The 16,899-nt window shown below is 40.8% G+C and overlaps 1 protein-coding gene across 5 annotated transcripts in view; it reads left to right on the top strand.

Moving 5' to 3' along the window:
- NCOA1 (nuclear receptor coactivator 1) overlaps nt 1-16,899 on the top strand; it is a 401,716-nt gene that overhangs the window by 263,895 nt on the left and 120,922 nt on the right. For all 5 annotated transcript variants that reach the window (XM_089528750.1, XM_089528749.1, XM_089528753.1 and 2 more), the window contains 2 exons: nt 4,360-4,465; nt 10,776-10,942. In XM_089528750.1, the coding sequence (XP_089384876.1) occupies nt 4,377-4,465; nt 10,776-10,942 (256 nt within the window). In that variant the 5' untranslated portion in view covers nt 4,360-4,376. The remainder of the gene's footprint in view (nt 1-4,359; nt 4,466-10,775; nt 10,943-16,899) is intronic.

Raw genomic sequence — 16,899 nt, forward strand, 5'->3', positions numbered from 1 at the left:
GAAAGGCTCGTGAGCATCACCCTCTGCTAATTTCTTATTCCATACCATCCCCTTTCAAAATGGCTTTACAGATAGGAAACAAACATTGTTTTATCAAAGGCTGTAGAAAGGCATCTTCTAAAGCAGAGATCGGAAACCATTTGTGGTTTGTGGGTCACGTTACCACCCAAGATGGGAAGTTTCACAGAAGCTCTGTGTCAGCGGAGGGTCTCCTCTGTAACAATTATAGGCACAGTTTTAACAACGTTGATTTTCAAGGATTTTTAGCCTTCCCACCCACTTTTTGGGGGAATCGGAACGGAGGCTGGAGGGTTGAGGTGATTACCTCTCAGATTTTTTCCCCCCACTACCAAAACCCAGCCTCCCTGCATCCTCCATGGGTCGGAAAGTTATGAATCATTCCCACCTCCTGCATTGCTACTGCAGGCAACTGCACTACTCCCAAACTACTGAACCTCTCTAAAAAGCAAACAGGTTAGAATTCAAAGATACAGCCATGTTGGTCTGTAAAATCAGAAAGCACCTCTGGCATTTGTTGCACCTCTGACACTAAGGAGTTTATCACACTGGGGCTAATTTTGGCATTAAAGAGATATTACTGTGCATTTAAAGCTTCCGGCAAATAAATAAAAAAATGGCGAGTAATTGCGCAAATGATTACCACACGCAATTGCACAAATAAAGTGATATTGGAAATGCATTGTCGCTGAAATCCCAAACGTAAAAAGATGCATGAGATCCATCGTATTACCACTTTAGACGCTTTTAAGAAGGCACTTAAGACGGATCTCTTCTGGTGAGCTTATCCATCGGATTTGGTATAAGAGACAACGGTTAAGGCTCCACATTGAATATGATTGTACAGTCGGCCCTTCTTATACACGGATTTTTTATACATGGATTTGAGCATCCACAGTTTGAAAATGTCCAAAAAAAGTATAAATTTCAAATATCAAGCCTTGATTTTTTTTATAAGGGACACCATCTTGCTTTGTCATTATATTTAATGGGATTTGAGCTGTCAGGGATCTGAAGGGTTAAAACACAGCACACAGGGAAATGCTTGATGTGTGTGTGTTTGGCCATGAGCATTCAGCAGAGTGGCAAAGCTGATCAGCACAGTGCCCAAGTGAAGGTAGCCATGGCTGATGAAACCATGTGTCTGGATTGCACAGGAGACACATGACATGGTTACACACCTGAACTCACTGGGTTTGGGAGACCACATGGTCTGGAGAGTATATAAACCCAGGGGTTGCAAGGGATAGCTTGTGGGTTTGTAGTAGGAGTTGGATTGGTATGGTTTGGAGTTTTGTATAATAGCACTGTGAATAAAGAGCACTTTGGGAGACTTAGGCCTGTTACAGACAGCGAAAATAAAGCTGCTTCGAGTCACAGTGGAGGTATGGTGTTTCAATGATGCATGCGTCCTAAGAGTCCAGAAGTCACACCCAAGCTACGCTCCAGCCCTAAGGACTGGAGTGTGGCTTTGGTGTGACTTCTGGACTCTTAGGACGCATGCATCATTGAAACACCATACCTCCACTGTGACTCGAAGCAGCTTTATTTTCGCTGTCTGTAACAGGCCACAGTTTCTCTGGTGGTTTATCAGAAGAAGCTATAGCATCGGTTTGCTGTGTGTCCCCGGAGGTTCCTGCATTGCTGCAGTCCTGGAAGACATCCAGTTGCTGTCATCCCAATTGGACTTTGGAGCCAATGCTTCTGCTTCTGGAAATTGCCAGCTCTGCTACAAGGGTCTGATTTAACCCCGGACTCGTTTGAGTTGCTGACAGTGGTTGTTGGGCCCCAGCAGTTGCGTTGACATGAGCATCCACAGATTTTGTTATCCACGGGGGATCTTGGAACCAAATCCCAGCGTAGAACAAGGGTTCATTGTATAACTATTAGATAATGGGTATTTTAAGGAACAAATAGTGTAATTGAGTGTTGGTATTTTTAGATAGTTTTTCTGAACTGTATTGTATAATTTTAATGATGTAATCCCGCTTTGCTCCTTGGGAGAAGCGGAAAATATAACTAAACATTATTATTATTATTATTATTTGTGACCATTTTAATGGCGGGTTTTATTATTAAAGTTTAATATTATTCAATTTTAAAATTGTATTGTTTTTAATTGTATTTATTAGCTTTTATTCTGTTATAGTTATATGTCTTGTTTAATGAAGGAGGGATAGTAGGATTATTTTATTATAGTATATGTTGGTTTATGTAAGCTGCCTCAATCATTTTGGGGAGGCAGGATAATAATAATAATAATAATTATTATTATTATTATTATTATTATTGTTCCATATTTTTTATTATTATAACAAATCCTAAAATAATCAATTCTACATAAAATAAAGGATTATTATACTTCTCCATATTACATTTTGCAATTCATAATCCTTATATGATTTCTACTTAAATTACTTCCTAAAGTCGTCCCAATAATTGATCCTATAAATTTACAATTACTTGTCTTATTTTCCATCCAACAAAAAGAGTCTATATCATATGCAAATAATGCATTCTGCCATATCTCAGGTCAGCAGTTTCTTCCATAATAGTCCCTTGGTGCCCACCAGCTATTAAAACAGTTTTCTTGTCTCAGCTTTCTAACACTTATTTCCACTTCAAAGTACAAAATTTTATTACAAAATGGACCTGAAATTGGAAGGATTCAGGGAAGATCGGTTGGACTTAGACAAGATACTAATTAGTAAAGAAGATAAAAAAAGTAGCAAAGATCTATAAAACTTAACACGAATTAGAACAAGAAGAAGACCCAGTATCGGAAGTGATGATAAAATGGGCAACTGACTGTGGGAGGATCATTGATCTAGAAAGCTGGAGATATGCAAAGACCAGAGCAAACAAGTTTACAAAATCACAAACTTTGAAAGAAAATTATTTTAAAATGGAACAAAGATGGTATTTGACCCCTAATAAAATGGCGAAGATTTATAAATTAGCTTCTAATAATTGTTGGAAATGTCAATCAACAATAGGTACGTGTGCGACGTCATGTGAAATTGTTTCATGTAATTACACGATCTTTCCGGGATATTCACAGGATAAACTCCCGATCTTCTTTGTGTGATAAACTCCTAACTAAAGAAAGAAGGTGGCAGCATGAGCTTTTGTAGACTGAAGTCTAGGGTAGTTCATGCTGTCAACTTCTTTCTGCTGCACTAGAGACTAAAACACAAACCGGTGGATTCAAATTACAAGAAGAGAAATTCCATGTAAACCTAAAGAAGAATGTAAAGTCAAAGGCTTTCATGGCTGGCATCCATAGTTTTTGTGGGTTTTTCAGGCTATGTGGCCATGTTCTGGAACATGGCCACATAGCCCGAAAACTCCACAAAAAACTAAAGAAGAATGTTTTCATAGTAAGACCTGTTTTACAGTGTGGAATAGACACCTTGGAAAACGGTGGACTCTCCTTTGGAGGTTGTGAAACAGAGGTTGGCTGCCCATATTTCAGGAGTAAGTTAGTATCTTCCTACATGGCAGAAGGTTGAACTAGATGGCCTTGCAGTCCTTTCCAATTCTGTAAATCTGTTTGATTAACATATATACTGGGCCCTTGGTATCTGCTGGGGTTTGGTTCCTGGACCCCCATGGATACCAAAGTCTATAGCTATATCACAGCTTTTACTGTCAGGAGAGTATTCCTAAGGTTTAGCTGGAATCTCTTTTCTGCTAATTTTCTGTTCTTTTTTGTAATTTGCTGCACAAAACTAGGGGTTTCCCCCAAGTCTTGATCATCTCCTCCTAGGACGTGGGTGGTGCTGTTTTGGCTGCCTAAGGACTCCCACCTGTCTCTGATCTTTGGAAACGGAGATAAAGTTAAGAATGACAGAAAGGTGGTGACAGCTCAGTAACCGAATGTGCCCTTCTGTGATCATAGAGCATCGAAGGAAGCGTCGCTTTGATGCCATATGCTCAAGCTAATGTTTTTCTTTTGGAGGTTAGCAACCTAGGGTGGTGTTTGCAGCTAGGCCCCAGAACCGGAGACAGCCACATCGCCCACACGGCCAACCATTATGTGGGTGTGATGTCAGTAGCGGGCCAGTCATTGCACAGGAAAGTCAGTGAAAGGCCAGCAAAACTGAGAAAGCCAAATAATGTGTTGTACACTGGTTGCACATTGATACATAGATTATTGTGGCTGTTACAAGAGAGAGTCAGTCACTGGGCAGTGTCCACTTTCTGTCTCCATCCTGCTCAACGCTTGGTGTCACTTGAGTCTCTGTCCTCAGGCCGTTGTGAGTGAGAATCCTTCAGTGTCTTCTTGACCTCTCCTTTGCCTGTTATGTTCCTTAGTCTTGTTTCTTGTTTTTTCCATAGGCGTGAACTGACTCAAGATGAGTGGCCTTGGGAACAACTCCACAGACCCGGGAAACTCAGATTCCCAGAAGAGGAAGGGATCGCCATGTGACACTCTAGCCCAGAGGTACGTTCAGTGGTACAAATTCTCATCCTTTCAGAGTGATGACATGGGGAGGTCTGTTCTGTCATTCTTCTGACAGACTCATTTTGGGGATCGGAGCAGATTTCATCCCCGCAAAAGGCAGTTCACCTTCCACAGGGGGTCGTGTCTGCATTTGTGAGTGGCTACTGTCTTGCCTAAATACCCTGAAGGCACCGGAGTCCTATCTGATCTTGGAAGCTAAGCTGGGAGACCACCAACAAATACCAGGTGTTGAGGCTATATTTCAGAGGAACCAACTGGCAAAACCACCTCTAAGTATTTCTTGCCTAAGAAAACCCTGTAAAAAATTCATGGATTTGCCGTAAATTGACAGGCAACTTTAAGTCACACACAGACACAAATGCATTGTAGATAAGGGAACACAACTTTCCATCTGTTCTTCTCCATTCTTGGGGCGCAACTGGTGACTTGTTACTTAACCTGCTTTAACTTAGTCAGGCTTCTAGCTTGCTGCACACCATCTTGTTTTCAGGAACATTCTTCTTACATACATACATATAATTTAAGAAAGTTACTTTTCTGTACTCTGACTCTGACGGTTCCTATCCAGCATAGCCACAGGCCATGCTGGTTGTGGTATTCTGGAAGCTGTGTTCCAAAGCAAGTTAACTTTTTCAAGCTGTACGCAAACTCTCAAGAGTTTCTTCTCAGAATTCAATGGAAGTCCTGCAAAAGGGGGGACATTTTCCTGGATCTTTCTCCCTTTTTGCAGTTTTCTCCCCCTTAGTAATAAACAACAACAATGGACTCATTCTCACTTACATTTAAACCGGTTTTCTATTCGTCTTCTCTCAGTCTCAGTGAATCGATTCCAAAAGGTCTGTCGTTCCCACCATGAAAGCGAATCTTTTCATTATCCCCTTGTAATTGTCTTCTTTTTTGGCACAATTGTCATTCTCACTAGTTTGTGCGGCTTCAAAATGCATGTCAGTCATCTGTGTGTCATTGGTGACGTAAGCGGCAGATCGGGCAGCCCAGCTTGGGAGCTATAGATTTTTTAAAAAATTGATAGAAGATTCAATTCATTGGTTTTGCAGCTACTTTCTTCAGTGATTGCAAGTAGTTGCAAAAGCAATGAATTGAATCTTCTGACAATTTAAAAAAACCATGCACCCATAGGTCCCATCAGAAGCACAAAGGCAGGGCTGAGAGGAGGAGAAAAATAGTGGATCTACCAAAAACTGAGGAGGGATGGTAAACACTCCTCTGCCATTAATCCCTCCCTTGATATGATATGATATGAATGATATGATTCAGATCCATCATTCCCACTTGTTGAACACGCTCCGAAATCAGCAAAGAACTAGTGTCAAGAAAGAGCTGGTTTTTTGCATTTGCGTTGCTTCATCGTGATCGAAACTGATCACAGTAGGATCGGAACCGGCTTCAAATAGGAATGAGAGTCCTATAATTTGACCAGCAATTCACTTTAAATCACAGTGGGAATGCAGTGTTTGCCTTTTCCAAGCAGACATGGGCAGAGGACTAGCATTAGAGAAGCTTGCCTCCTAGGCTGTCTCTTGAGCTGCAAACTGATTGATTGATTGATTTGATATTCCTGCCTTTCTCTCCCTGAGGAACCCAATGAGGCTTACAGAACAGATTGAAACAGAGGGCAGCTAAAATCTACCATAACAGCAAAATAAACACGCAATTGTTAAAACAATACTGAATCTTAAAAAATTCTAACAGTATGTATTTAAAGCATAACAGATGAAGCAGAATAACAAAAAAATTACACAGCATACGCCCATCATTAAAAGCCTTGTAAAGCAGCCAGTTAATAACCAAAAGGCTCTTTAAATGCTGGCTGAAGGGGAGCAGAGACGAGGGGCCAGCCTAACATCCCATGGAGCATGCCAATGGCTTCATCCTCATTGGGACTATGAAATTTATAATTGGCTTTACAAATCCCAGCCATGGGAGTTGTAAGAGGGGTATAAAACCTTAATTTTAAGAATCCTTTGCAGCAGATCAGTTGGGAGGAGTGGAGAAGGCCATTGCATTTTCTTTTTTGATGACCATGACACACACTGATCTACTAAAAAACATCTCACAGTCCCAGCATGAAAGGATGCTTTGGCCCATGCTCAGAATTTATGGAAAGAGGCAAGTAGAGGCATCCCTGGGACCTCCTGGCTGCTAGTTCCGGTGCCTTCTTTTGTGTGTACAAGACAAAATAGCAGCAGAGGTAAGAAGCAAAACCCATTTTGGCCTGGATCATTTGTCAAGTGGGGAAGGTGACTTTTTGAGCTCTTTCCTGTCATTCAACAGTTAAGTTGATATCCCTTTTAATAATACTGTATAATAGAATGGCTGAAGTCTGTTCCTTCTCGATTAGCCAATACTTTCTTCTTCTTTCTCTTTATTCTCTCTCGCTCTCTATCTCTCATGCAAGATGCTTCTTGTAAAATAGCTCCTGCTATTTTATCCTGTGCTTCAGCTAATGTGCTTTTTTGTTTTTGTGAAGTGCAGATCTGTGCTAATTTAATTGCTCTTGTCATTAATTAACATGTGATTAACTGACTTTTCAGATTGTTGGTCAGTCCTCCCTTTGGTTCTTTCTCCCATTTACATCTGTGCAGAAAGTTGCAGTTGTTACTCACCTTGATACTTTGGCATGACAGGAGGACTAGCCGACAGAAGTCATATTCTTACAGGGTTTTTCTATAACAGAAAGTGGCTTTCTATCCCTCTGTGGCTTATGTTGCCACAGCAACAGTTGCACCAAGTTACGCTTCTTAAAAGAAACCCAACATGAATATATCAGTCACTTTCCTGATTTCCCCCTCTTCTTAATCTGACCTCATCCAAAACACTCATCCTGCTCTCCTAAGTAATATTTACAAGCTGTTCAATAATCAGAAGAAAGTCATTCCTCCAAAAGCCTTTCCAGATGTGTCTTTCTCCCTCTCTCACCGTGTTTTCACTAGTTCTTATTCAAGGCACTGAGGGATCTTTCCCTCAAAAGAAAGCTATATTTTTGATCCCTGCCTTTTAGAAATAATAATGATTGTAAGTGGACAAGATATTCCTGCAAGACACTGTGCAGCCTTTCAAAAGGAAGCAAAACCTCCTTGGAGTGGTAAAGCATGGCAGTGATGTGGAAATAGAGGGCATAGCTGTTGTCAGAGCTATATTTCAATAAAGACCAAAGGTCTTACCATATATACTCGACCATAAGTTGGCCTCATATATAAGTTGAGGGCAAATTTTGGGGCCAAAATTATGGATTTTGATAGGACTCATGGATAAGTTGAGAATAAAACTTAGGGGCATGCCACAAAGGATGTAAAGGATGACGTTTACTGGAGTGATGCAAGGCTGGGAGATCTTTTTCCTTCTCATCAGCCACAGAACTGCAAATTTGGAGAAAGGCAATTGCAGCAACTCACAGCCAGGCAATGGTTGCATTTAATTTTTTTAAAAAGTGTCTGGAATAGTCCTCTAAGGGCATTTTTCACAGTATAGAAGTGAATAATTGCAGCTGTTCTCTCTTCATCTGCCTAGTTTCACTGCATGTCAGATGCTTCTTAGATTTGCTTAGAAAGTGATTACTTTAGTGGTTTTTACAAACAGATTGATTGCTTTTCTTTTCTTTGTTGATTCACTTCTGCCTTTTAGCTTATTAACTCCATTTCTTGGCTTGTTGCCGTCACAATTTATCCCGATTGGCAACTTACCAATTTCTTTTTGTCTTTTACTGGCCTTCTTATAACTTGATCAGTTGAGTAGCTGTTTTACACTGACATTTCTATGGATATCTGGGGCAGGTGTATGGAAAAAGGAGAGAAGTTTGAATCCACAGAGGGGTCCTCTTTCATACTTCTGTGCAAAAATCAAATAAAAATCCTTTCAAAGCATTGCCCCTCAAATTTTCAAGCGCATACACAAAAATACAGGATGGGATAATGATCAATGTACTGTAAATACCTACTAAAATAATGTAAGAAAGAAATTGGCAGCATGAGCTTTCATGGACTTAAGCCTACTTCCTCAGATGCATTGGGTGGGGAAGTAGACTTAAGTCTATGAAAGCTCATGCTGCCAACTTCTTTCTTTAGTGAGTCTCAAAGGTGCTACAAGGTCTCTCTACATACTGATTCTACAGACTAGCAGGGCTGTATCTTTGAATTCTAAAGTAATATAAGCTAGGGTAGAAATTGTGAAGCCATCCAGATTCTGTAAAACTGCAGCTCCCAGAATCCTGGGCTAGCATAGCCAGTGGGGAGTAGTGCTAGGAATCACAGTTCAACATCTTCTAGAGGGCCACAGGATTTCTACCTCTTATCTAGGCAGTATCAAATTGGAAAAGACACATTGACCTAAATCCTGTTCTTAATCCTAACTAGAGTAAACTCATTTGATCAGTGGAGTTTATGCATGTGTTGACTCACCATTGAACAGTTGATTGAATATGTCTACACTAGTTAGGACTAACCAACTGGATCCCCGCTATTGTCAGTGGTAGAAATAGTCAGTGGTACTTCATCTGTTAATAAAAACCTGTTTTTACATCTTGTACAGGTTGAGTCTTCTTTATCCAGAATTCCCAAATCTGAAATATTCCAAAAACCAAAACTTTTTTCATGTGTGGTTGAGGTAGTGACACCTTTGCTTTCTGATGGTTCAGTGTACGCAAACTTTGCTTTGTGCATAAAATCATGAAAAATATTATATTAAATTGCCTTCAATCCATGTATGTAAGGTGTATATGAAACATAAATGAATTTTGTGTTTAGACATGGATCCAATCTCCAACATATCTCATTATGTACTTATATTCAAATACAGGTAATCCACACACACCCCAATCCAAAATCCAAAACCACTAATGGTCCCAGGCATTTTGGATAAGGGAGATTCAACCTGTAGTAGCAAAATTCAACTGAGTTTAACAGTTCTACTATGCACTGTGTAAAAATTTATTTCTTTTTGTCTCTCTGATCCTCTCCATGGTGTTCTTGTGTTACGAGAGATCTCCAAGCATGTAACCTTTTTGCACGGAGCACATGCTCCATTTCCCCAAAGAAATCATTAGTTGTCCTTTTCTAGATCCTTTCTTCTCTACAATATCCCTTTTTTATGACCAGTACTGTATACAGGATTCTAGTGTAGTTGCACCATGGATATGAGTAAGGGCAGTTTAATTTTAACAAGTTTTAGTTCTGAATCCTTTTCTAATTATGCCCAAAATGGAATTTGGGATTAGGAGAGATCCTTTTTGCATCTACTGTATATACTCATGTATAAGTCTAGAAATTTAGGTCACAAAATGGACCCCAAAAACCTGAGTCAACTTATCCACGGGTCAATGTAAGTAGTGTATCTTAACTCTTAGTTAAAAGAAGGAACCATCCCCTGGTGAAAAGCAGGAGTATAATATGTGAAACACTGACCCCCTCTACTCTCTCATCATTCCAGCCTTAAGAGTAAGCACAAACAGTTATGTTTGCTGGTCTTTTGTAAGTTCTTTGACATTGTTTTGCTTTGCTTCATCCTTTAGATCCTTTGCTATATGCCCTTAAAGTTTACCCTCAACCTATCCATGGGTCATTGCAAAATCCTTATTTTTGGCCCTGAAACTTGCCCTCGACTTATACATGAGGTCGACTTATAGTCGAGTATATACGGTACCTTGACTTACATACAGATTACTAGAAAATAATATCAACCCTTCACAAGATGAGAAATCCCTAGTCCAGATTACTTGTAATCCCAGGGTGGGACAATGTGTACTAATAAGTGCCAAAAGTCGGGTAACTTTTGTTCTGTGAAGGAACAAAGCTATAATGTGCATAGAGTTGAACCAAATTGATTCACGTAATCTGGAAGAATTCCTAATTGAAACCTCATTGTACATCTGCATTTGTTAGATGTGTGAATTGATTAAATTGTAACAGCAGATACTGCTGAGGACATTTTGATTAACGTTCTGGGAACTTGCTCTCTTGGGGTGCATTTACATTGGAGTTTGACACCTTTTAACTGCCTTGGCACCATCCTATAGAATCCTAGGATTTGTAGTTTGGTGAGGCACCAGTACTCTTTGGCAGAGAAGGCTAAAGACCCTGTAAAACTACAAATCCTAGGATACCAGAGGATGGAGCAACAGCAATTAGAGTGGTGTCAAACTGTATTATTTCTATCATGTATATGCACCCTTGGTTTGGTTAGTGTTTGATGGGAATTCTGGATTATTTTGAGTAAATCACGCCTAGGCTTTGATTAAGGAAAGCTTCAATAACTAAAAATTGGTTTTCTGTAACAGCAATGAGAAACGACGCAGGGAGCAAGAGAACAAATACTTAGAAGAGCTGGCAGATTTGCTTTCAGCCAATATCGGAGAGATCGACAGCCTGAGCGTCAAACCTGACAAATGCAAGATTCTGAAGAAAACGGTTGATCAGATTCAGCAGATGAAAAGACTTGAACAAGGTAAGCCTGCCAGGCCCTCTTGGCTGTGTTGTTGGTTCCTATGACATTTGAAAGTACAGTCTATAAAGCAGAGGAGAGCAAGTGGGCCATTGCGTATCTGGGCTTAAGGTACCCACACAACCAGCCTATCCCAATTTATGGAATGGCCTGCCGGATGAGATCCGTCAAATTGCCAATCTAGAGAGCTTTAAAAAAAGCCATTCAGACGGATCTCTTCTGGCAGTTCTTCCTGGAATAAAATACTCGGCCACAAATAAGACTTCCCATCTAGTGAACTCTGCCCATGATGATTTTTATTTAGTTTAGTCGGTTTTTAATATGTAGTTTTTAATCTTACACTGTTTAATCTTGTTTTAAGGGAAGGTATTATGTATACATGGATGTATTTTAACCTGTTGTACGCCGCTTTGATTGCCTGGCAAAAAGTGGGATAGAAATAAAAATTTTATTTATTATTATTATTATCCCATCTGCCGCCTTACCTATAATAGACTTTTTACTTTCTGTAACAGCTTTGCCCTCATCCTCCTCTTCCACCAGCACCACTGAAATGTGCTGATGCACATTGAGCATGTGTGATGAATGGTTGCACACTGTAATGACCCTCAGTAATGGCTTTTTGGCTGCTGTCAACTGAAGAGACAACTTCAGTGATACCTTTGTTCTACCTCTGACAACTTTGTCCTCTGGCCCTACCAATTCCAGTGGGCACCAGTCTCTACTAATCTAAAACTGTTTCATAGAGGATTGTGGTGAGCCTTCTTTGGAGAATACAGGTGTATGAAGTTCAAGGGAACAATCAGCTCCCAAAACTGGTGGAGCTCTCTTCTTTCACTGCTGGCCATAAGACCAACCTGATTGTAAGAAGGGGGTTCATGAAGCATTACTGCTGCCTTGTTCCAATGATAATTTCCTGCTGTGGTTTTGGGAGGGGATCTGAGATGTCCTGATCAAGTCCTTTTCTAATACCACTGTTGAATTAGTGTCTGAGTCCTCGGTAGTTGTTGTTGTGTACCTTTAAGTCATTTCTGACTTGTGGTGATTCCCCTGAGGCTGAGAGAGCATGACTTGCCCAAGACGACCTAGTAGGTTTGCATGACTGAAAGGGATTTGAACCCAGGTCTCCAGAGTCATAGTCCAGCATTCAAACCACTACAGCATACCTGTTCTCTGAGCCTATACTTCACATATAACTACAGGCTGCACAGAATTATACATATGAATCCTTTGTTTAGTGGCCTGAGAAATAGGGCTTTGGGCTTGGGTTAGGGAGTCCCAGAAGGCAGAGCAAGTTCCCTAAGGAATAGAGGGAAATTCAAGAAGATTGGGAAACATTGGCAAAGGCAGGGTTTTTTATTTTCTAAATCTGGTCCTTCTGGTGTTTTGGACTTTAGCTCCCAGAAACCCCAGTCATTTTGGCCAGTGTTCAGTGATCCTGGGAGCATAAGTCCCAAACATCTGGAGGACCAATGTTCTAGAACCACTGGACTAAGGAACCATCTACATATTAGGTGCAAATGTCATTAATGAAGTCCCATTAGCCACATTATGCTAACAGACAGACAAATGTCATATTCAGGAAGCATTGGTTTTATAGAGACAAGGGAGTAAGGACTGCTTCATACATTTCTAGCTGTCTCACCCCATGCCCTCTAGTCCCTTGACAGCCTTTTAGAAATATGTTCATCTTGGCAAACATATTTCTGAATGCAGTAAGGGGCAAACACCAACTCCCTCAATGGGAATAGAACAAACTCTTTCAAGAATGGAGTTGCATTTACACAATTGCATCCATTTCTACCACACTTGCATGAGACGTTTACCCATGTGTCTGCCACCAGTGGTAACTCTGACTGTAATTTTTGATGAGGCAACTGTGGTTGTCTGTTCTAGTGTAAAAACAAGAAAAAGAAGTTTCAGGCTTCCTTGAAGACTGAACATTTTATGTCAGCATAAGGCTATAGTTTAGCCAGAAAAGTGGATCATAGGCCACCACCAAATTTGACGCTGAAATGAGTTGGTTAGTCTCAACAGTGCTCCTGGAGTCCGTTCTCTTTGCTTGTAGCTTATCTTTACACCACAAGGCCTTTGAGTTTCCATATCATTTCATGCCACAGTAGTGGCATGGCTCGTATCTAGAGGCAGCTGCAAGGGCCCAGCATCTCAGCAGGTTCTGTGATGAGTGTTTGGCTGGGCATCTCCTTTATATTTTGCCCTTCAGCCTGGCATGCTGATCATGGACCAACTCTGGAGTAAGACTGTACTGGGGACCCTTGTAAGAAATTAAAATGGCGGCCAAACCCAACTCCCCACACTGGTCAGAGCATTGCAGGTATTGATGCTGCTTGTGCTTCCATGGATGTTGGAAGGAGTTTATCCCTTGTCCTATTCCCTCATACCTAAAACTGGCCCTGTTTGGACAGTTGGACAGACACATGCCTTTGCACAGTGCTCCATTTGACAAGCAGAGTCACGTTCACTTCACACATTACATTTGATGCAGCTAGCCTTAAAACTTTTTGCTTGTAGGCAGGTATGCAGGTGTTATGTATGAAGGGGGTTTCTGTGTTCACAGGACCCTTCTAAAATCACCCCTGTTTTAAATCTGGATACTTAGAATTATGATGGGATCTTCTAGGTATAGCGAAATCACACTGACTTCTCTAGTGGTGCAGTGCAGTAGCAAACACTTTCTTCAGCATTTAATTCTAATTCAGTTTCCTTCAAATGCTGTCACTTGCAAAGAAAGGGGCTGCGCATACAAGGTAACTTAATTAAAATTAAGACCATTTAAAGTAGTGGTTTAAATTACCCAGAAAAAGGGCCAATTTAAATAATCTAATTTAACCATTCCCTGTATTGTAGTTCATATGTTTCCGGAGTAAGAGTTGATCCTAATTGTCTTCTTCATCAAGTTTCTTTTCAGAATAAATCAGGAACTTGTCCTCCGACTGAAGAGATGTTTTAACAATCAGAGCATGTTGATTTTTCATTAAAGCAAGTCTTCATACCTCCAAAGAGCTTCATCAAAAGCTTGTCTTGCAGCCATTCCCCCTTTTTACATTTCACAATTGTGTCTGATAATTTACTTGAAGAAAAGAGACATCATTTATGGCAAAGCTACGTAGGAGTCCTGGATTGTGAAGAAGGGCCTACCATTTTGGAGAGGCAGGAGCAGTAGTAGTTAATGGGCAAAATGGTGTTTCTCCAGGGGATGTAAAATAAACAATCACAGTGTTTGCTTTCATGGGTAAGTTTTCACAGTGTGCCGCAACAAGAGAGATATTAGCTAAAATATCTATTGTAATTGATTTACCACAGAAGGCAAATGGTTTCCTCCATTCCCCTCTTTCTAATTCAGTTTTTTGTAGGAGATTTTATAGGCATTATGTACTTAAAAGATTAATATTTTATTCACTTACTTAGTTACATTTAAATCCCATCTTTGTTCAAGTCCACATACGTAGTTCTCCTCTGCCCTTTATCTTCACAACAGCCCTGCAGAATGAAAACAGTTTGACACCACTTTAACTGCCATGACTCTATCCTACAGAATCCCAGGATTTGTAGTCTGGTGAGGTATTCAGCCTGTTCTGTCAAAGTGCTCTGGTGCCTCACCAAACCAGGATTGTGTAGGATGGAGCCATGGCAGTTAAAGTGGTGACAGACTCCTTTCATTCTGCAGTGTGGATACTCTCTGTCAGGTGGTGCCTTGCCTAAAGGTATCCACTGAATTTATAGCATAATTTAAAAACTGGCCTCTGGAGTTGTAGTTTGGCATTATAATCCCTGCATTGCACTGTAGATGTAAGTCAGGTGCTGTTGTATTTGACATTCAGATTTCATTTTAAACCTGGTTACTATTTGAAAAAGGACGCTATGTAAATGAAATTAGAAGTTAAATTATACTGTGAAGTTGAAGGCTTTCATGGCTGGCATCCATAGTTTTTTGTGCTCTGTGGCCATGTTTTAGAAGAGTTTATTCCTGATGTTTTGCCAGCATCTGTGGCTGGCATCTTTAACTTCTTCTTTTTTAAATCCCATTATCAATTTTCTTTCCTGCCCTGGCTGGTACAGCTTTCCTTCCATCCACACTGTTTCATAATTCACTTTTATGTCCCCGATGACTTAACAAATTCTTCACATGAGTATTTGAATATTTGAGCATCCTGTGAAGACTGGAATCTCTTACCGTGCTTGAGGTTTTCTAAATCAGGTGAAGGAAACGTATGACTCTCCAGAAATTGTTCAACTATGACTCCCAGCATTTCTTACCATTGACTATGCTGGTTAAGGCTGCTGGGAGTCGCAGCCCAGCAACATGTGGAGAGCTGTAGAGTTAGACTCTCTAGTGCAGATCTCCATGGAATATATTTTCTGAACCTTTGCCCTGCATCCACCTTGTATCTGTGCCAGATTGGGATGCCAAACTGGAAATTGTGCTGCCTTCCAGCATGCACTGTGCTGGCTAGGGTTCTTGGGAGCTGCAGTTGAACAACTTCTGGAGAGCCACTAGTGTTCACAGTGTTTCTGTATAAGGGATAATAACATGTTCACCTCCAATCCAGCACTGTCGTGGGACTCATAGCAATAGGGATTTATGGTTGGCCAGTTTTCCTGATGGAGGTGAGATCTGAGCTGGCAAACCTGTGCCTGGGAACATCACATGCTTATCCATTGTGCTGTACCCAGTTTAGTCTCATCATTTCCAGACAGGATTTCATGCCAACACAGAGTTGTGCCTCCGTGTACTTCATGGAAGGGCTTTCTCTCAGTCCCACCACCACCACTGGCTTATCTGGTGAAAACACAGGAGAGGGCCTTCTTGGTGGTTGCTCCCAGGCTTTGTGGAATTCTCTTCCAAAGTGGGCTAGGTTAGCCCCCTCTCTTTCCATCTGCCATTAAGCAAAAGCTCTTTTTTTTGTTTAGACAGGCTGTTAACTGTTTGTTGCAGGAGTCTCTTTTAAAGGGAAGGAGTGCTGTACATTTGCCTTAATTATTGGATTTTTAAATGTTTTTTAGAACTGTTTTAAATGAGTGTTTATTTTAAAGGCCTGCCTATGTAATTATTTTCTACTTTTGTATTATACAGTCTTGTAGCTGTGCCTTATGCTGTAAGTTCACATGGGGACCCATATTGCAAGAAAGGTGGGGTTTGTGGTTGTAGAATCACAGAGTTGGAAGAGACCACAAGGGCCATCCAGTCCAACCCCCTGCCATGCCATGCAGTCCTCATATCTACGGATTTTTCATCCACGTATTCAAGGCTTGAAAATACGGCTTGAACATATTCCCCAAAGCAAACATTGATTTTGCCATTTTATATAAGAGACACCATTTTACTGTGCCATTGTATTGAATGGGACTTCATGGCACATTCATGGATTTTGGTATCTGCTGGGGTTTTTGGAATTTTGGGGGGAGGAAATAAATTTTGGAAAATTCATATATTATATAAATGAATGACGTTTGTGTTGGAGGCTTCCAGAGTGTCCCATCCAGAGGCAAGACTGCCCATGTCCACCAGCAGCCTTTGCTACAGAGGAAACCTCTACAGACAAATCTTACAAGGAACCAAAGTTGCATAGTTTTGCAGCAAAGGGCAACTAAAGCAGAGCAAAAGGAAAGTGTTGTTTGGTATAACTCCACATTGCCTAGCATTCTGTTTCTGGAAAGTGATGAGAGAAGCCATATTAGCACAGTGGGGGGAACAAGGAGAAGAAAACCCCTGAAATAACTGGAGCATAAGAACCTGCATTCCATATAAACTCCAATTCCTTTGAATGCCAGTTTTCTTACAATGCCCCTTTTGCTTCAGGCCCTCCCACGGAGGCTGAATTCCTGGCTGAAGGGGGCATGAGAAATGGCATCTTGCCAGTGGCTCAGGCTTGCCCCAGAGTCCTTCCTTTCTTGGAATAAAGTATGGTGGAGAGGGGAGCGAAGGACTTACATGTTTG

This window comes from Sceloporus occidentalis, unplaced genomic scaffold (assembly GCF_023333645.1).
Source record: "Sceloporus occidentalis isolate IW3139 unplaced genomic scaffold, rSceOcc1.0.p SCAF_6, whole genome shotgun sequence".
Taxonomy (NCBI): domain Eukaryota; kingdom Metazoa; phylum Chordata; class Lepidosauria; order Squamata; family Phrynosomatidae; genus Sceloporus; species Sceloporus occidentalis.